The 12,790-nt window shown below is 37.0% G+C and overlaps 1 protein-coding gene across 10 annotated transcripts in view; it reads left to right on the top strand.

Annotated features, from left to right (window-relative positions):
• The window catches only part of CSPP1 (centrosome and spindle pole associated protein 1), a 132,598-nt gene that overhangs the window by 104,673 nt on the left and 15,135 nt on the right, over nt 1-12,790 (top strand). For all 10 annotated transcript variants that reach the window (XM_077751774.1, XM_077751771.1, XM_077751773.1 and 7 more), the window contains 6 exons: nt 1,246-1,395; nt 2,277-2,423; nt 5,001-5,105; nt 7,047-7,113; nt 7,974-8,091; nt 12,444-12,583. In XM_077751774.1, coding sequence (XP_077607900.1) covers nt 1,246-1,395; nt 2,277-2,423; nt 5,001-5,105; nt 7,047-7,113; nt 7,974-8,091; nt 12,444-12,583 — 727 coding nt within the window. The remainder of the gene's footprint in view (nt 1-1,245; nt 1,396-2,276; nt 2,424-5,000; nt 5,106-7,046; nt 7,114-7,973; nt 8,092-12,443; nt 12,584-12,790) is intronic.

Genomic DNA, 12,790 nt, shown 5'->3' with positions numbered 1-12,790 from the left:
TCTTTCTGTTGAACTACTATGTAGCATTTTTGTTGGAATGGCATTTCCTGTGGATTCCTTAGCTGTGTAATCCAGTTATGATTATGACCCTGACCGTTAATGGAGAAGTGACCTTGTGATTGTGATTTTTCTTTCTTTTTTTTTTTTTTTGGTGGATAGGGAGAAGGGAGAACTGAGTGTTAAATGTGAGGTTTTGTTGTATAGATCGTAAATGACATTTTATCTAGGTTTATTGTACTTGAAGAAGTGATTATGTTTACCCTATTAGTACTGAATATTAGGATTGTACATATTTAATAGTGTTGTGTGAAAGAAGTGTTGCAAGAAGCCCTAGCATGTAAAGTCATGAGACGTGTGAAAAGATTATAGTTCTTACAGCTCAAAAGATTGGAAACACTAGATGTGACAGCCTTGAAGGTAGAGGAAATGTAGATAAGAACAATGAAAATAATATGAATAGTTATAACCATTTCGTACTTAAAAGTAACTAAAATCTGTTGATAACCTTAAAAACAGCATCATGAAGACCCAACACCCAAGCTGCCGTTCTTCCCTACCTCATTCATGGAGGATGTAGACTGTATCTCAGGGTTCTCTTCCTGAGAAGATCTTAGATCTAAAGCTCTCCCTTAGAGTATTTCTTCAGAGTACTCAGCACTCTACGCCCCAGGTGACTTTCAAGATGAAACTTAATTATGAATCCTTGTGGCTAAAATCCTTGTTTACCTTTCCACTTGCCAGTAGATAGGAAAGACGAAGGGCATTCTGGGGAAGGGAGTCTTGCATAAGGAATGATTAAATGCTAAAATATTACACTGTTGTTTCCAGATACTAATTAAGCCAAGGAACTTTGAGGAATAGTAGTAACAATCATTATAAAATAATATGAGTTATTTACTGAGTACCTCTAAACAGGAGGAACTTTTATATTTTTTATATACATTATTTCCCTTCAATTCTTTGAACACTCCTTGGAGAAGTAGACATTAATAACTCTTTTTAGCAGATGACAGAACTGAATAAGAAGTTCACCCAGTGTGTATGTATTTGGTGGAGATGCAGTTTTACTCATAATTCTTAACATCACATCATGTGGCCTCCCTAATAAAATACAGGAAACTGAAAAATTTAGGAACTTAAAAAAGAGGGTGTTATGAATGTTGAATTCATAGGGTACTAGAAATATTACTTGGTACTCTAACTTTCAGCAGTTTTGCAATGTAATAACTAGGTTTAACTCTTTAGATTGAGGAAAAGAAACAAAGAGAGGAAGCAGAGCGAGAGAGACTGAGGATTGCAGAAGAAAAAGAAGAAAAACGGCTTGCAGAACAGAGAGCACGAATTCAGCAAGAGTATGAAGAGGAACAGGAAAAGAAAAGGGAGAGAGAGGAGGAGGTGCATTTTTTCCTACTCTGGTTTTCTCCTTACCTTTAAAGTGAAGTCTTTTGAGTTGGAAAGATAATTACAGAGAACAGCCTGGCGTTATGTTTAGAAAGTATCCTATCAATATTCATTTATTGGATACTATTTATTAAAGTGAAAGAAAGACTAAGTTAAGAGAGATAAATGATGACTTTTTAAAGCCAAAAATTGGTTTAGGCAGACTAGGATGTTCTAAAAGATGCCTAATACTTCATTGTTAAATAGACAGCCTGTTTTTTTTTGTTGTTATTTTATTTTATTTTATTTTATTTTATTTTATTTTATTTTATTTTATCTTTTTTTTACAAATAGTTTATTGTCAAATTAGTTTCCACATAACACCCAGTGCTCATCCCCACAAGTGCCCTCCTCCGTGCCCCTCCCCCCTCCCCCCCACATCCATCAGTCCTCAGTTTTTGTCAGCATTCAAGAGTCTCTCATGGTTTGCCTCTCTCCCTTTCCCCCACCATTTCCCCCCTTCTTCTCCCCCTTGTTCCTCCGTCAAGTTCCTCCTAATCCTCCTATACGTGCAAACATATGGTATTTGCCCTTCTCTGCCTGACTTATTTCGCTCAGCATAACACCCTCAAGGTCCATCCATGTTGCTACACAGGCCAGATTCCATTGTTTCTCATTGCCATGGAGTATTCCATGGTATAGATAAACCACATCTTCTTGATCCATTCGTCTGTTGATGGACACTTATAGACAGCCTGTTTTTAAGAATACCGTATCATCTATTAGAAGATATATCTTCAATTTTATCTCTTTATTTCAGACAAATAAGACAGCAAATATTTGAATAGACTATAGAATGTATGTATGGAGTGTATATTTTTCTCTTTATTTTAAAGCAAAGGCTAAAAAATGAAGAGCTTATTCGGTTAGCTGAAGAAAGACGGAAAGAAGCAGAAAGAAAGAAGAAAGAAGAGGAAGAAAAACATAATCTTCAGCTTCAGCACTACTATGCAAGAGAAAATCTAATCGGTGAAGAAACAAAAGTAAGTTTCAGACAAGAATGTCGACTGAACCTGTAGTCTAACCGCTTTCACCGTGAGAGCCCTGGGGTTCTTCGCAAACAGGAGATGGCGGAGGGGACGCTCTGGGTCCCTTCAGTCGCTGCTTCATTTGGGTGCAGTGCCCGAACTTCGTGTGCTTTGCTGCTGTTTCCCCCCAGCAGATGTAAGGGGTTATTTAACCCTTGTCATTCTTAATCTTGTTCGAATGGTCACTGGAGCAGCACCGAGCCAGCTGTTCATGGTAAGAGGAAGCACAGAAATGGACAGTAGATGTTTGGGAACTTTTGTAGCAGTTTTCAAAGCAATCGTGTCTGTTGAATCTAAGCTGGACTTGAATAGTGTAATGTCTTTTTAAAAATTCTCATGTATCTAGTAGTTCATTTTTACTCTGTTTTAATATTTATCCTTGATGGATTGTAAATTTAAAAAACCCGGTGGCTCATAATGGACTGATTTCAAGTCTATGTCTGAGACTGGTGGATACCGACAGTTAGGTGCATGGATAAAAGCTATTAGAGAGGTTTTCTCTCAGGGAAGCCAGTTGCCCCTGTGAAGCTCTAGTTTACACCCTTGCTCATATTTCAAAGCTATATTTAAAATTTTATAAGCATAAGTATCACTGGGGATTTGTTAAAAATACATCTTCAGGTCTCATTTATAGAGTATCTGATTTAATAAGTCTGCATTTTACAGGTATTCTTAGGGGTTTAGATGTCAGCCTGTGGACCACACCTTGAAAAACTCTGTATATGCTGTAGAGTTAGCCCGAATGAAGAAAATGGTTTTCAGAAATTTAGATTTATACAGACATTTTTTTTCCTAAACAGCATTTGCAAGATTACTTTTAACTAGTGGGCTCTTCTAGTGTATTTATAATGTGGTTTGGTACACTATTCAGATGGTGAACCATTTCTGCTTGGTTCAAAACCAGGTTTTATTTCTCACTCCAGGGTTTTATGGTGATACAGATAAAATATTTGCAATTAGAATCTGCTGAAACATTGTTTAAAAGAGAATTTATAAGCAACACCTAGTGTCTGTTTGTTTTATTTCTTTCAGTGTTCTACTAATGTTGTATCCTTCATTCATAGGATATAAAGTTGGATATATATTTGTTCCACCTTTTAAAATAGTATTCAAGGGTCATTCATTCATTTTTTAGGTTAATAACATTTTTCTTTAGAGCAGTGTTAGGCTTGTAGCAAAACTGAGTGAAAAACACAGAGAATATTTTCTTGTAAAATTGATTATTTAAGAATGAAAGATAGTTGTTAGTTTTCCACAATTTCCACAGTTGCCAATTTCTTAACTATGTTTAAGAGAAAATGCTTTCCTTAGGGTTATAACTTTATGACCATTATAGTTCAGTTTTGAAGTACCACAGTTTTAAACCAGCTTTGTTCCATTTAATGTATTTTGCCCTCATTTGTGAAGTTATCTTGGCTAGCTCTAATTTTTCTTTTATTCATGTATGCCTGAGAAATATTTTTGTCTTTTCTCTCAGTTTTTACTTTTGTGTCACCATTGATTTTTTAGTTAGTTTATATATTCAGTTTCTTGAATTTGGTTTTGTTGGCTTTTTTAAAATTTGTTTTTTTATCCTAATCAGAATTATAGTCTTTTGAATAGTGATCCCTACATCCATCTCTTTTTATCATACCAAGTATATTTGATCGTATTAGTTGAATTTCTGACTTTTTTGTTTGTTTTTGCTTCCTTTGTTTTCTTATTATGTGTCGTATGCTTTGCTTGCTTTATCCTTTGCGGTCCTTTTCAGGATTTATATTGTCTGTATAATCCTGCTTGTGGTCATCTAGTGATTTTAAAAGAAAAGATTTTCTCATATATTTCTAATTTTATCAAAGTCACCAAGAAAGTGGTATTTGATTTTGTACCATGCAAAATGAACAGTTTACTATCCACACATATACTCTGGTCTGGTCTGGGTGGCTTTTTTTTTAACCAAATTTTGTGGGGAGTTTTTATGTCTTTAGTGTTTTGATTTTAATGTGAAGTTGGGAACTGTTGGCTTTATTATGTTGTAAACTAAAACCAACCCTGTTTTATTTTCTTATGGAGGTGTAGAATGATCTGGAAAATTCCCTCATCCAAGAAGCTCTTGATGACAAGGGATCTGGATTTTAGAGTTTGATTTATATTATTTTCCAGAAAAGAGTTTTTGTTTTTTGTGTTGTCCTATTTCTTTTTATTACTAAGACAGTTTTTTACTTTAGTTCTTTTCGTATTTGTTGTTTTCCCAATATTTGGTATATACTGTTGCTTAAGTTTATTGAAATTTTTATTCTAATCTGAGAGTCCTATTCTTTTAATAACAGTATCTAAATCAATTTATGTTTATCATAACTGATGTTTTTGATCTTACATAATTGAATTTCTGACATTTTTCTGGTAAAAAGTATTTTATTAAATGAAAGCAGCATTCTGAACTTCTTAAATGGTCTTGCTATTAGGGGTGTTTGTGTGCAAACACACACACACTCACACGTATGTGTATTTACATACGTATGTTGGTTGTGTGTGTGTATACTTTTCCCCCAGCGCTTGAGACAGCCTTCTCCTGTAATTCCTGCTCTTCAGAACAGAATTGCGAGCAAACTCCAAAGACCTCCTTCAGTTGACAGCATTATAAGTTCCTTTATTCAGGTATGTCCTTTTTCTTTTGATATGTTAATCTTAGCTAAGTTATTTTAGCTGGGGGGAATTGAATGAGATTTTTTTTTTTTATTCATTATATTTAGCTAGGTTACATTTTTTTCAGATCTGAAGTACAGACAGTGTTTACATTTATTTGTTGCTTCAGCTATAGTTGATGTTTGGTCCCTAAAGTTTAAATTCTTTTGACAGATTATAATTTAGCAAATGGTTCTTGTCCAGGCCCCTCAAGAAGGCCTTTTCTTTGATAATATATCATCTGGCTAGCTGTAGTTATGCTAATAAAGCCCCTTGTACTGAGCTCCCATCAATAGAGAACCAGGAAAATGTTCCAGAAGGGTTGATCCTTTGAGTTGACCCTTGAAGAAGGAGTAGAAATTTGCCATAAAGAGGACCTTCAATGTGTGCAGAATCATGGAGGGAAGTGTAAGCCATACGGTGCACATGGAGAGCAGGCCAGGTTTGGTCTGGCCTGATAATGCCTGGCCAACGCGGCAGCGGAGGTGTCTGTCAGAACAGATGTGGGATGTTGTGTGGAGTGCTAAGGGGTTTGATTTTATTCCCATAGATGAATGGTTACCAAACAGGCTAATTACTGGAATAGACAAAGAAAGATGTTAGAACATTGTCTTGAATCTCACCCTTTGAGATTCTGATTCAGGAGGTCTATAGTAGGTAATGAATGGGAATGCATGTAATGCTTTGTGTAAGAGAATGACATATGTCATAAGTAGAATGGCCTTATATGTCATGCATAATGGTCTCTCAGGCAGTGGTGTGGAGATAAGTGTATTTTAGAGGTCGGGCAAGACCATAAATCTGGAAACAAGTTAAGATGGTTTGCAGGTCCAGCTGTGAGACTTTGAGGATGTAAATAGGACAGTGACATTAACAGCTGAGAATGGGTGACAAGTTCAACACATACTTAAGAGACACAAATAGTGGTATTTACTGACTATATATGTGGGGTAGGTATCCGTGACAACTGTCAAGCTTCTTGTGAGATTTATATAGAATTGTGGCTAAGGAAGGCACTCTGGACTGGTTTTGTAGTTTTGGAAGCTCTTACCATTGTTGCTTGTCAGATTAGTACTGTAGTCTAAGATGAGTTTGGGAAAGAAAAGAGGGCAGAGGATGGAAAACCAGGGAATGAAATATTTAAAAAGCAGAGAAAGGAAACAAAGTGACAGAGAGTGGCAATATCATTTGCTACTGGGCAAGTAAAATAAGGGCATAAAATGCCCATTAACTGTGTCCCTTGGGCATCACTGGCGACTGGGGAGAGCTGGTTGGTGGAGTGACGGGTGGAGAAGCAAAGGCGGCGATTGTGTGGTGAGGAGTGAGTGGGCCTGGGGGGGTAGGTGCCAGCCCTGCATCTCTTCTTCCTGAGCGTGGGGTGGCTGTGGAGAGGAGGGGAGAAGGGACGGGAGATAGTGAGAGAGAAAGGAGGAGCTAAGAATTTTTTTTAAGAAGGAAGAGGGTTTTTTTTTTTTTCTGTTTATTTTTGAGAGAGAGGAAGAAAGAGATTGTGCACAAGCAGGGGAGGAGCAGAGGGAGAGGAAGACACAGAATCCGATGTGGGGCTCGAACCCAGAAACCGTGAGATCATGACCTGAGCTAAAGTTGGATGCCGAACCGACTGACTCAGGCACCCCTAGAAGGAAGAGATTTTTAAGTGTAGGCTGAGGCAAGAGAGTGACTGGAGGAGGTGGGAGTCACTTCACTGGATACAGAGGACAGGCGGAGGGGTTGTTTTTGGATGGAGCAAAGACTGTCCCATTGTGATAGGAAGGAAAAATACTTGCAGGTAAGTGTATAGATAGGATACTGGGAAGTCTGGTTTTCTTTTACATATAGTTACTTAAAAAAATTGTTCTTTTCAAACTTCTTAGTAGGGAAGACATACTGAGTATATCTTTGATTATTAAACAGGAAAGTTCCACGTCCAGGGCACAGTCTCCTCCAGTACCTGCCAGGAGAAATCAGCTCCGTGCAGAAGGTAGAGTTAACTGTGAAGTCTGTAATCTGGAATATTTCCCTTAAACTCTTTATTTTTTTTTTTTATAATGTTTAACATCTTAACTATTTTTTTAAAGTTTTCTTTTTTTTATTTATTTCTGAGAGAGAGAGAGAGAGAGACAGCGTGAACAGGGGAGGGTCAGAGAGAGAGGGAGACACAGAATCTGAAACCGGCTCCAGGCTCTGAGCTGTCAGCACAGAGCCCGACGCGGGGCTTAAACCCATGAACCGTGAGATTGTGACCTGAGCCGAAGTCAGCCGCTCAACCGACTGAGCCACCCACGCGCCCCTTAAACTCTTTATTTTGAAGTAATTATACACATAGAATATTGCCAAAGACTATAGTGAGGTCTTGTGTACCCTTCCCGCAGCTTCCCTCCATGGGAATACTTGCATAGAACAATAGCCAGAAAATTAACATTGCTGTGTTCTACAGACCTCCATCAGGGCTCACAGTTTCAGCGTGAAGCAACTGATGTGTGTTTGCATTTGTGTGTCATTTTGTGCATTTGTATTCTGTAAAACTTACGTGGACTATAGTCAGGGTGTAGAACTGTGGTATCACCACACAGTAATGCTCTTGTGCTGCCCCTTTATAGTTGCATTTTCCCCACCCCAAGAATATTTCTTAACTTTTAAAATCCCTATATTATCAGAAATGTGTGTGGCATCTTACTGGTGTTCATGAATGAGATCTGTATATATATAAAAAAATGTAAAAATCAACTTTTCATAAAAATGTCTCTCTGAGCATTTTAGTTTTATGATGTCAGGTTATATTAAATGTTTAATCTTCTCTTCTTATACCTGTCTTATTTTTTACTTATTGTGAATTTGCAGAAGAGAAAAAAAATGTTATAATGGAGTTATCAGAAATGAGGAAACAGCTTCGTAGTGAAGAGCGGCGTCTGCAAGGGCGTTTGCTGCACATGGACAGTGATGACGAGACTCATATAAGGTGAGTGGTGAGTTGTGTTTTTATTTGTTTGTATCTTTGTTTTTCAGGAGAAAGAATCAGACGTTAATCAGAACCCCTCCAGTAATTCTGCAGTGTTGGAACAGGATTAATTAATCTTTATTGTAAAGTCACATTTATTAGAATGAATAGTTTGCATGCTTGAGAAAAGTTTTTAACAGATTGTTGGTGAAACTATATGACTGAAATAGCCTTTTCTCCCAAAAGAAATGTAGCTCAACAATTCTGTCCCAGTGGAGGGACTCAGTACAACTAATCCAACACAATATATGCTTTATTGAGTCGGTATTTGTAGTTTGTTGTAGGTTTTTTCTTTCCTTCCTTTTTTTTTTTTTTTTTTTTTTTTTGGTGGGGGCAAAATAGCTCTTTCTTTAATTAACCAGTATGCTTGTAAATTCACATTCTTGAGGTTTATGTAGATTATGTTGCCATCATAAAACATCCACACTTGTTGAATCTATTCACTGTGAAAATATGGGCTATCTAATTAATATTTAACCTAGTATAAAACATTTAAATTGAGTATTTTAACTGTCTTTCCCTACTGCCGATAATATATTTATGGTAGTGATGATGGTAGTGGTTGTGGTGACAGAGATACTGGGATGGGGGGGAGGGGGAAAGAAAGAAAGAAGTAGAACTTTCTTGAAGGAAAACCACAATAGTAGCCGTAAACATGAAATGTTTAATAGGATTAGACTTAGTGAAAAATCAGTTTTGGGGGCATACCATTCTTCCTGCTCTATCTTAGAATGGATTGTCTCACCACCAAAATCCATGAATGAAAAATAATTGACTCCTTTTTTGACCTTACATACACAAGGCAAGTGGGTGCAGAAATGGCTTTGTAAAAGCTTATCTAAATGGCAGGGGTCCTTATAAAAGAGGGAGGTGAAAGAAGACTAGAAGACATAAACTAGACAATTAAGAAAACAGTCTCTTTATTTTCCCTATCTTAGTCTTCTATAAAATTAGGCACAGAAATTTAGTCCGATAGGGGAAAATGATATAGGAATTGAAAACTTCAGAGTTGGAATAATAATTTTAAAGCTGTTTTTTACATTTTCCATTAACAATGTATTTTCTAAAATATTTATTTTCTAGCAAAGTAACTTACTACCAAATATTTCTGATTATTTTTGCCAAAAGGAGTCCTCTATTTTTTAAAGCAGTATTCTTCAAGCTGCAGATTGCAGTCAGTTCGTAGGAGGTAAAGTCAATATAGTAGGTAAATACCACACTTTTTTTAAAGGGTGTTTATTTAAAGAAAATAAGTTATTTATTTTGGCATAATTTTAGATTAAAGAAAAGTTGCAAACATAGGACAGACTTCTCACATGCCCCTCACTCAGTTTTCCTGCTTGTTAACATCTTGTGTTACTAGAGTATGACTGTCACTAAAAAGCTGATATTGGAACATTACTACTAAGTTCCAGGCCTTTGGGATTTCTGTAGTTTCTCCATTAATGTTCTCTTTCTATTCCAGGATGTAATCTGTATATATGGTACCATGTTACATTTCGTTGTCATGGTCTCCTAATCTCCTCTGGTCTGGCATGGTTCCTCATTCTTGTTTTCATGACTGTAGCAGTCCAGGGGGGATTGACCTTCTAGAATCCTGTAGAATGTCACTCAGTCTGGGTTTATCTGAAGTTTATTCATGATTAGACTGTTGTTAAGGGTTTTGGGAAAGAATAGCACAGGGCAAGTGGCCTTCACATCATATCACATTGCATCACATCCTGGGGATGGGAACCTTCATCATTTGGTTAAAGTAGAATTTGCCAGGTTTCTCTGCTGCAGTTAGTATTATTCTTAGGACACAAATCAAGAAATCTGGCAGACTTGTAAGAATGGGTAGGAGGTGGGATTCAGCTCCATCTCCTGGAGAGGGCATTGGTTATCTGTATATATTACACAGAATTATAAACAATAAAATAATGAAATGTAAAATAAAAAAATTATAGGAAAGATTTGTCCCTCCTCTTCCCTTTATTTATTCAATCATTTATTTATATCACTTTCATTTCATGTATATTTATTTTGTACTTTGGGTTATAACCCATTGTCCATTCTTTGTGGGCACTTCTTACTTTCTGGTACTTACCCCTCAGCCCTAAAATCAGCCATTACTCCAGGGAGCCATGCTTCCTTTTGGAGAATGGTATTTAGAAACCACACTCTGGATGCTAGATGTGTTTGCTCCTACTGGGTGTCATTGCTTCTGGGCCCTGTTAGTGGACAGAGCAGGTAATTTAATATTTGTATGTGTGCTAAGTCATATTAGCACATCTCTGTCATTCTTCCTGTGTCTATCAATTTGAATATTTATTAAGTTCATACTGACATTTATGACTCTAATCCCGTATCTGGTAGGATTTTAATGTAGCATCTTTTTTTTTTTTTTAATTTTTGTTTATCTTTGAGAGACAGAGCATGAGCAGGGGCGGGTCGGAGAGAGAGGGAGACACAGAATGTGAAGCAGCTCCAGGCTCCGAGCTGTCAGCACAGAGCCCGACGCGGGGCTGGAACTCACACACTGTGAGAGCATGACCTGAAGGCAGGCACTTAACCACTTGAGCCACCTAGGTGCCCTTGTAGCATGTTAACCTCCAAGCATGTTCAGGCCAAGTAAACACAGTGAGGGAGTTTTGCAATATAGAATGGCTAGATAATGAAGTGCTAACTCAAAGTGGTCATTTTCAATGAATAATTCTTTTATAGTAAATTAACTACTTCTAATTAATTGAGAGATCAGTGTAGTTTTTTTAAAATATTTTTATGATGTTATAAATGTTTTAACTGTTACAGCATTCTATTTTCAAACATGCATATTTAATTCAATATAATGGGTTATTGCCATTTTATTTATTTTCTTTTTTTCATTCTTAAGTTGAATGCTGTACTTTGTTTTGGAAAACCAATATAAGAATAAGAAACTAGGCAGCTCTTCAGTTTTCTCAGTTGTGAATGGTAATGATAATTTCTACCCCAAGATAAATGCGTATATTTGAAAACGCCTTGTAAATTCGATGTGCTAACATAGGTTAGAGAATATATGTTAGAATTGCCATCATTGAGCAAGATTTGGTTAGTACATTTACTTTGGTATAATTTTTAACATGTATTATAGTTAGAGATATCCCAGAGTTGACTCTCTATTCCAGTTTTATAAATCGTTTCACAAAAAGAATCTCTTATTAATTCACATTACTGAGCTCTTAACTATGTTAGACACAAAACAAACATTAGCTCACATGCAAAGATTTAATAACCTAATTCCTAATTTAGCATTTTATTTAACTCTTAGCATTAATGGAAACTAGATAGGAGTCCAGTTTAATGGCCTTCTGTAAGCCTTTTTACTGTTTTGCATTTTAATGAATCCTGTCACCCTGGGTGGCTCACTATTTCGAGATCTGTCTCAGCCTTGACAAGATAGTTTTGTGGCCGCAGTGACTCCTCATCCTCTCCCGGAAGTGGTGTTGCCTGTTGGGATCCAAGCTGTTCCCTTCTAGGTGCTTAGGGAAGATTTAGTGAACAAAGAAATGAAGGCACGCGTGGGACCAAGTCTAACAGCTGTAGATTAAAGCTTCATTTTCAAAAAGAATTCTAAATAATGTAGGGCTATCTGGTGCTCTGGGAAGCAGCAGGGATACCTGGTTTTTCATTTCAGGGCTACAGACACTGTGTCCCCCATCCCTGTCCTCTTCCTGGTCACTCCCCCAAAGCCCTAGTGGGACACTCAGTTCCTAAGCCAACGACTTACTATGTTAATTTCCTAGGTACCACAGGAATAGAGCATTAAGTAAGTATTAAATTCCCTGAAAGCTCACTGTGAAATTAGTGTTGGTAACTGTGGATAGTACCCGTTATATTGGGCAACATATTAATACCATATATCTCTGTATAGTTTTTATTTTAGGCTGAGGGGAAGATAAGACTTATTGATTACCTAAGATTTATTGATTACCTAATATATGTCAGATACAATGCTCGGTACTTTACAGTGTATGATTTCACTTAATTAAAAGGAATAGACATCATCTGCATCTTAAAGATGATAAAATCAGGGTCAAACTGCCAGTAAATAGCAGAGCTGGTCTTTGAATCTTGGTCTTGCTGACCTCAAAGACTGTGAACACTGTAAGGTAACGCTAAGGCACTTTACTCTTGTAATAAGGTACTTTGCATCAGAATATCTTGAAAGATTATAGTGACTTGTACTGTATTCTTTAATACAAGAGCCTGAAATAACAGATATTTGAGTAAATTTTTGTAATATACTGTGATGTCAGATGCCACATTTATCAAAACTTGTCACTTATCTGTAGGAAAAGAGAAAAGAACCCCATGGATGTATTTGACATGGCGAGACATCGGTTGCAGGCTCCTGTCAGAAGACAGTCACCTAAGGGCTCAGATGCTACTACTTTTCAGAATATTCATGACTTCAATGAGTTGAAAGACAGAGGTGAGTAGAATGCTGCTCTTTTTTATTTTTTTTAATTTTTTTTTAATGTTTTTTATTTATTTCTAGGAGAGAGAGAGAGAGACAGAGGGTGAGCAGGAGAGGGTCAGAGAGAGGGAGGCACAGACTGAAACAGGCTCCAGGCTCTGAGCTGGCAGTCAGCACAGAGCCCGACGCGGGGCTCGAACCCACGAACCGCGAGATCATGAC

Source organism: Crocuta crocuta, unplaced genomic scaffold (genome assembly GCF_008692635.1).
Source record: "Crocuta crocuta isolate KB4526 unplaced genomic scaffold, BGI_CrCroc_1.0 scaffold20, whole genome shotgun sequence".
Lineage (NCBI taxonomy): Eukaryota > Metazoa > Chordata > Mammalia > Carnivora > Hyaenidae > Crocuta > Crocuta crocuta.
This window is presented reverse-complemented; position numbering and strand designations above follow the sequence as displayed.